Here is an 8,670-nt window from a genome sequence, read left to right on the forward strand (position 1 = left end):
GGTCAGATAAAGATAAAACTGAAAGTAAAATATTTTCTTAGAGTGAAAATATGTCAGCTTTGGGAATGTGCATTTCTTATAGCTTTGTATTCTGCTCTGTACAGGAGAAAATGAATCTTTTTCTCTCTGGTGTTGCATTGCATATAGTCTGCCTTCTTGTGGGTTTCCATTTCAGTTTTTGTCTGCATGCTTTCAATTAAAAAAAGAAAGTCTTAATTGATTTTAGGGAGATGCTAAATGCCTATTTATTTACACACGTTTGTCAGTTATAACATTTAAATACCATTCATGATTAATTGGATCTATTAGATAAATGTATATGCCCTTTTATTTTAATTTTTGCTGTTTTTATTTTATCATTGTTGCTTATTTGACTCTGTATGTTTATTGTAAATCACCTAGAAGTGTAGATAGGCGATAAATAAATCTATAAATAAATAAATTGTGCCCCCTTATTTTATATTAGGTATTCTGCATGTGACTGGGGTGAGGGATTGCGCTAGTGTGTAGCTTCTGTGTAGGGATCTATAGCAGTCTCTTATTGATGTTCTGGGGCCTGTAGTAATATTTGTGTACTGCCCTTTTCCAAGTAGAGTTGCTGTGGTTTGTCATGAGTTTATGCTGTTATGGTATGACACGTTTTCTACATACGTTCAGTGACATTTGTGCACGATTTTGAGTTACTGGCAGTAGAAGGTGTTTGTCTTGCTGTTACTAGTGGCACTAGGATCTGGAAACATTTGTATGTGACTTGTAAAGGGAAACATTCTACCTCTGTTGTTGGAGAAATTTATGTGGGTAAGGAGTGTGTAGTACAGAATTAGAAGTGCAGTATTGTTTGTTGAGATTGTGTTCCTTTCTGTATAAGAGTCTAGACTTCACTCCCATATCTGTATAGAATTGGTTGAATGATGCTATCCAATCATTTTACTGGTAATTTAAATTGGGTAGTTGAAACTGGCTGGACAGTGAGGGATGGTTTAATTACACCAATGGTTGTGGGGATTTTTCTTCTTGTGTCCTTTGTAGCAAATTTAAAGGTAAGGGATCACGTTTGATGCATAGAAATGGTTCATAGGCTTTCTTATCTACCGTTAGCTTGTCCCCCCTTGCCTCCCCATCCTCCAAATACTTCTGTTTAGAGATGCCACTGAGCTTGGTGCACCAATGCATCTTTGTCTACTTTTCATACTTAGTTACTTTTTAGAGTGGATTTATGTGCTGACTGAACAGTGCAAACTTCTTTTACGGATGAAGTTGTCTACCTATTGTCAATTTTTTAAGTGCCCTCAACATCCATGGTAACCCACAAAGTTGAGTCTTAAGAACTAACAAACTATTTATTTTTTGTGGTGTGTTATGACATTGTTTGATTTGGAGGTTTCCGTTATGCTTAATTGACATCAATTTGAATTTAAACATTAGGCATTGGCAGTACTGCTTTTCTGTCACGTTTGTGAGTAAGCACTTTTAGTTTTAGAAAACCATTACCTGCCATTGTTAAAAGCAGGAAGAATCATTTAATGTGATGTGCAGCCCTGTATGCAAAGGTTCAGTTCTTTAAATTGATGGAGAATTATAAAAGTAATACAAGCTTCTAATTCGATGAAGCAAGCAGTAGCATTTTCCGATTTATCCTTTTTCATCCGCCATTCCCACAACAAAGAATACAATATTAAGGCAAAATAACGAAGATTATTGTAATTGAAGAGATATGAGAAATTTCGAGAAACGACCCTAGCCAAACGAATGATCCTCTGCGCGCGCAGACCCTCGTCACCACTTGCTCAGCGCGCCCCCGCCTGTGACGCGTACGAATCGACAACCTTCAATATACCAATCGACGATCTCCGCCTGGCACAGTTCGTTTCCTCATTGGGCCTGGCCTTGGAGCACGAATCAATGGGAATAGAGGGAACAGGAGGCGCGGTCTCCCCTTTCTCCGCCTCCGAAAACGTCACGGCGCGGTCAGGACGTGTGCCAATCGAGAGCGGCCAGCTTAGTTTCGGTGGCCAATCCAGCAACTCCAACACCCGGCGCTTTGGCCAATGAAGGGGCTCCACGATGAGGAGCCGGTTAGAATATATAAGCGAAGGGACGCAGAGAGGCTGCATCATAGTGACAATTAACGACGTGATAACGTACGGTGGAGTGGAAGAGAAGTGGGTAGCGCTCGCAGGGAAGCCTCGTTCCTAAACCTGTTTCAGTAAGTCAGAAGCATCGTTTTAGTTTCGTGGAGGAGAAGCCTGGTCGGCTGTTTCTTTCTGCTCGGTTTCTCGTGGGTGTTGGCCATTGTGAATGTAGTTGGCTGAGGGGTCAGTCGCGTGGCGTGGGATGGGATGGGAAAGGGTGTCTCATATTGCTGTTTTGGGGGAGTTGTGTAACGTTAAATGGCTTTATACGGGCGGGGGACCGTGGACTGTTTTGGTATTGGTGAGTGCACACGACGTGTAAAGACTATAATTTTTATGGGAGCGCTCGCCATCCGATCCTAGTAAAAAAGATGTCTGTCGCACCCTTTTCTGTCCTAGATCTCTTGTTTCTTAGGCTTGAGTTGGTCTGTTTTTCTAATGCTTTGGAGTACTTTCTAATGTGTTGTGGCTTTGGTTCCGAGAAACTGTGGGCATCTAGTATTCTTCTCCAGCTTCTATAAATATTAACTACTTGAGTGTTTTGTGTAGATCTCGATTTTGGAAATGTAGTATAAAATTCTTGCCTTTCCTGCTTCTAGCCCATGGTACAAAACCTATTCTAGGATTGTGACCTTATCTAATTCATCGCGCTATAAAACCAAACAAAAAAGATTCCCCCCCCCCCCCCATTCGTTTGATACGAGCGCTTCCACCTTGTCTGCAGTGTAATCGCATGTGAAAGACGGCCTACTCTCACCTCTGAGCTCACTTCCGCTCGCTGATCTCTCTAGCGGGCTTGCGGGAGGGAAGAATGTCTGCTGACCCTGTTTTTCCACCCCAGACCACCTTCTTCTTTTTTTTTTTTTTTAACTTATTTCATAATTCGTCCTGATGTGGTGTCGCTTAAGCAATGACTTTTTCCGCTCCCTTTTTCACGTTAGAGGCTAATACGTTTTATCTTTACAGCTAGGATCGTTCGTATTAGTGTGCAAGACATCAGATCAGCATGAAGTGTTATCTGATTATTTTGCTGGTCATCGGCGCTGGCTTTGCCGATGATGATGATAAAAAGGAAGACGTTGGGACAGTAGTGGGAATTGATCTTGGCACCACGTATTCATGGTATGTGACTCTTCAAATTGGAAGATGCTGCTGGAGTGGTTTATGACCTTCGTACTTTTGTATATATTTGTAATATAGAGGGAAACTGGCAGGCTAAGTTCCTCCAAGGTTAAACGTCTTTGTCTTGAATATAGAAATATCAATCTTACAGATGTCTGAAACATAAAATTCAAAAGGCAATATTAAGCTAGGATGAAAAAATATTTTGGGTTTCTGTGAAATAAGAATGCATAATTTTAATATCCATGTTAGCTGGGGTCAATCAAGTATGTCTTAAAATCTTAAGGATATAATGTGTTTGCGTGATGGTCTTGCTTTCCACATTCTATATGGCTATAGAAGGGAGGGGGGGGGGGGGTTGTTGGGAGTTTATTTTCCAGGATATGTCAAATATATATATTTTACCTCTTTATTTATTTATTTTTTTTAAAGTGTTGGGGTGTTCAAGAATGGACGTGTGGAGATCATTGCTAATGACCAGGGTAACAGAATTACTCCATCTTATGTGGCCTTCACACCAGAAGGAGAACGTCTCATAGGTGATGCTGCAAAGAATCAGTTAACTTCTAATCCTGAAAATACAGTGTTTGATGCCAAACGTCTGATTGGTCGCACATGGAATGATCCATCAGTTCAGCAAGATGTCAAGTATCTACCTTTCAAGGTGGGTACCATCTTTCCTTTAGCCTCCTTTAGCTCCTATCTTCATCTTATTTTTTTACTTCTGGGGCTTTGGGGCATATAGGGAAATTGTGTTAAACATGAAATAGTATATCTTGATTATGAATGTTGTAAATTAATGAACTTTAGTTGAACATGCTTATAGCTAGACTAGACCAATATGAGACTTTGAGCAATAAAAAAAAAATTGGACTATACAGGATATTCTGGATTAATAGAATGGCAAATAGATTACATCTTAAAGGATCAATTTTTATTATAAAATTGAGGCACTTGATACTCTTTTTCTCCCCCCCCCCCCCACATCCCCAAAAAACTTGACTGCAAGTGCAGTTAATTTAGCAAATTTCTTGTCTTTAACAGGTAATTGAAAAGAAGACCAAACCATATATTCAGGTTGCTATAGGTGAACAGAAAAAGACATTTGCTCCTGAAGAAATTTCTGCAATGGTTCTAACAAAAATGAAGGAAACTGCTGAAGCATACCTAGGGAAGAAGGTAAAAAAACATTTGTGGTAACTTTGTAATCTATTAATCCCATATTCATGGCATAACTAGTTAGTTTTGTGAATCTTAAGGTTAATATCTTTCTGAATTGGATGTCTAATATCACATTAGAAATGAGAGAGAAAATGAGGTGTGGGTGTTTGGTTTTGTTTTTTTTAAATACAAGTTGTTCCATAACTTACAAATTACAAGGAGCTGCTCAATTATGTGTGTCCTGGAAAGCGCATAGTAAATGTATGTGATTTCACTGCCAGTACAAGAGGAAACTGGAGTGCTTGCATAAAGTGTTCTTGGAAAATATTTATTTTATTTATTTAGTGATTTTTTTTTTTTTATATACCGGGGCACGTTAAAAACATCACCTCTGTTTACAATAAACAATAACACAGCAATAAGCTTTACATTCAACAATGTTCTAGCATTGTTGAATGTAATTATCTAGCATGTGATGTCAAAACAAGTATTTACACCAACTCTATAATGAGAATTCTTTTTATGCACATTCCAGTATTGAATATCTTGAACATTATTTGTAGGTTACTCATGCTGTTGTAACTGTACCAGCTTATTTCAATGATGCCCAGCGTCAGGCCACTAAGGATGCTGGTACCATTGCTGGATTAAACGTAATGAGAATCATCAATGAACCGTAAGTTCTTATGCATTACTTATTTTGTGAAGCAGGAGTATATTTATAATGATAAATAATTCCCTTTAAACTTTCTTTAACAGTACTGCTGCTGCTATTGCATATGGCTTGGATAAGAAGGAGGGAGAAAAGAACATTCTTGTGTTTGATCTGGGTGGTGGTACCTTCGATGTATCTCTGCTCACAATAGACAATGGGGTATTTGAAGTGGTAGCTACCAATGGAGACACACATTTGGGTGGAGAAGACTTCGATCAGCGTGTAATGGAGCATTTTATCAAACTGTACAAGAAGAAGACTGGAAAGGACTGTAGGAAAGACAATAGAGCAGTTCAGAAACTACGCCGTGAAGTGGAGAAAGCAAAGCGAGCCTTATCCTCACAGCATCAGAGCAGGATAGAAATTGAATCCTTCTTTGAAAGCGAGGACTTCTCTGAAACACTGACCCGGGCTAAGTTTGAGGAGCTAAACATGGTAAGCTTCCCCCCCCCCCTCAACTTATTTGGGGTCCTTGATTAGTGGCCTAGTTTAAAAGTTCTCAAGCTGAAGGAGGGTGTAAAGTTTCAGCTACATGGCACTGATAGATCTGGGCATTTTTGTGGTAAGACAAGTCCTTGTGAATAAGCTGTGGTTATCTAGCAGTGTCTTCTATGTAAACTTCATTACAAAACATTTAACTGATGTCCCTCTGCCTTATTTTGACTAAAACTAGAACAGAGTTTGAGGGGAAGCTGCTTCATGCAGTACAGATTTCTTCTGCATACAGTAACCCTGAGTACATTACTTTGTCAGGCCTCAAACTAAACATAGTACATGATGCTGCTGCTAGGTTATGGTGGGCCTGAGAGTAAAACTGCAATGTCAGTATTTATAACTTGCAATTGACTATATAATTTGATGTTAGACAATAGATTTAGTAGATGACTCTTAAATGTCTACTAGAAATGGTGGATATTTATGAACATGGCTTTTCATTTTAGGATCTCTTCCGTTCAACCATGAAGCCCGTGCAGAAGGTTTTGGAGGATTCTGATCTGAAGAAATCAGACATAGATGAAATTGTACTTGTTGGTGGTTCCACTAGAATTCCTAAAATTCAACAATTGGTGAAAGAGTTCTTCAATGGCAAAGAACCTTCTCGTGGCATTAACCCTGACGAAGCTGTAGCATATGGTGCTGCTGTTCAGGCTGGTGTGCTCTCTGGTGATCAAGATACTGGTGAGTACTATGGCAGTCTCTTTAAAATGTCGGGGAAAAAAAATTTATATGCTTAAATGTCAATCTGTATTGTGGGAAGCATTGTTTTTTTGCATTTAAAGCTTTATAGAGGAGGCCACTTTATAAAGTGTTGCTAGTAGCAGTTCAGTATAATAGTAAACAAGCCTATATAGCTGGTATGTCTATGGCCATGTCTCTCTTATTTTCCAGGTGATCTGGTGCTGCTTGATGTGTGTCCTCTTACTCTTGGTATTGAAACTGTTGGAGGTGTCATGACAAAACTTATCCCAAGAAACACAGTTGTTCCCACAAAGAAATCGCAGATCTTCTCTACGGCCTCAGATAACCAACCCACAGTCACAATCAAGGTTTATGAAGGTAAATGATCTGAAATACTTTCTACACCAAGTGATGCTTCATCTGGTAAGCCATGAGAGAAGGATGTGAACATTTTTTCTTTGTATTGAGGCTAAGAAGGGTAGGGTTACTTCCCTTGTCTGTGCATAAAGTACGAAGTTCTCAACATCTGCTATTAAGAGATTCAAAACCACTAAATGACATTACTAGTCATGTATCATAACTTTTTTTTTTTTTGTGCTCATATTACTATCAAATGTTTGTTTCTCATGGCTGCCTCTTACTCTGGTGGCAATCACTACACATTGTAAGCACCTGGGTGACTTGTCTTTGGGATTGTAGCAGCTCTCAACATTATCACATTCAAACTTTTGTGTATGTGGTAATTGAAAAAAAAAAACTTATTTGGTTCCATAGTATCTATGTATATACTTAAGGGTGCATTGTAATTTTTGTGGGCAGTTTACTTTCAGGGTGTTGAGAGCTTTCTATTGAAACTAGATTATATCCAGTTCATGCTGCACTGGAGTGTTTACTCTCTTAAAAAAAAAACCAACTAATTTTTGTTCTTATTGCAGGTGAACGCCCATTGACTAAGGATAATCACATTCTGGGCACTTTCGACTTAACAAGTATTCCCCCAGCACCTCGTGGTGTTCCTCAGATAGAAGTCACCTTTGAAATAGATGTGAATGGCATCCTTCGTGTTACAGCTGAGGACAAGGGTACTGGTAACAAAAACAAGATCACTATCACCAATGATCAGAATCGGCTAACGCCTGAAGAAATTGAAAGAATGGTAACTGATGCAGAGAAATTTGCAGAAGAAGACAAGAAGCTTAAAGAGCGTATTGACAGTAGAAATGAGCTGGAGAGTTATGCCTATTCTTTAAAGAATCAGATTGGTGACAAAGAGAAATTGGGTGGTAAGTTGTCATCTGAAGACAAGGAGATCATTGAAAAAGCAGTGGAAGAAAAAATTGAATGGTTTGACAGTCACCAAGATGCTGACATAGAAGATTTTAAAGCTAAAAAGAAAGAGCTAGAAGATATTGTGCAGCCAATTGTAAGCAAGCTTTATGGGAGTGCAGGAGCACCACCTCCTGGTGGGGAAGAAGAAGCAGAGAAGGATGAGTTGTAAACTCTTGAATGCTGTAATGTAAATACTGGACTCAGGAACTTTTTTGTTAGGAAAATATTGAACAAACTCTTCAAGAATGTATGTGCAGAATCTTCACTGTACAGTGGAGTTAATGCTAGCCTAAATGGCTGTTTACTGCTTTTCATTAGCAGTTGTACTCACCTAGGTTGAAAGTGTGTGTGTATTGGGGGGGGGGGTGGGGGGGCACTAATTTTCCTTTCCTCTTACAGCAGGAGGTGTGGGGAAAATACCTAAAGGGATCAGGGGCTGGTTTTGCAAACCATATGTTCATATCACAAGCCTTTCTATTTATTTGAAAATTGGTCATGTGCATTTTTATGTAGACTTTTTTTTTTTTCTCCTACTATAATTGACTACAATAAATGTGTGATATTTACACTGGCTTGCATTCTTTGGTTTGTGTTCTTGGTGACTAAAACTGCAAATTTTTATGTAATAGCAAGCTTGCCTCTTTCTATAGACCTAACCTGCCACTGAATGAATATATATCTCTCTTGCTTACTTAGCACCCCCCCGCCCCTTATTTTTATTTATTTTTTTTAAATCTTTATGGTTAGATTTTTCAGACTAAATAAGGTCTTGCTGGGTTATGGTCTTAAATACAACCCTAAATCCATTTGGTTGCAGTCAAACACTAAACACCTTGCTGGGCAGACTGGATGTTTTTGGTCTTCATCTTGTCATTTACTATGTTATGAGAGAGCTTTATATGTCTGCATAATTTATACAGTTAAACTTATTGGGAAGTTGTCTGAAACACATCTGCTGCCAATGTCTGTCTTCTTCACACCTTCTCTCCTACACAAACAAATGTAAAATCTCAGTATGCCACTCATTTCTAA

General features: G+C 38.8%; 1 protein-coding gene across 1 annotated transcript; it reads left to right on the forward strand.

The window, feature by feature from the left end:
• The first annotated feature begins 2,051 nt into the window (after positions 1–2,051).
• On the forward strand, positions 2,052–8,209 carry HSPA5 (heat shock protein family A (Hsp70) member 5). The gene is made up of 9 exons (XM_029612925.1): positions 2,052–2,206; positions 3,099–3,254; positions 3,687–3,918; positions 4,299–4,433; positions 4,979–5,091; positions 5,175–5,565; positions 6,072–6,309; positions 6,520–6,687; positions 7,245–8,209. Exons 2-9 carry the CDS (start codon positions 3,139–3,141, stop codon positions 7,805–7,807), a joined length of 1,956 nt encoding a protein of 651 aa, XP_029468785.1. The 5' UTR covers positions 2,052–2,206; positions 3,099–3,138; the 3' UTR covers positions 7,808–8,209.
• Positions 8,210–8,670: the final 461 nt, after the last annotated feature.

This window comes from Rhinatrema bivittatum, chromosome 8, assembly GCF_901001135.1.
Source record: "Rhinatrema bivittatum chromosome 8, aRhiBiv1.1, whole genome shotgun sequence".
Lineage (NCBI taxonomy): Eukaryota > Metazoa > Chordata > Amphibia > Gymnophiona > Rhinatrematidae > Rhinatrema > Rhinatrema bivittatum.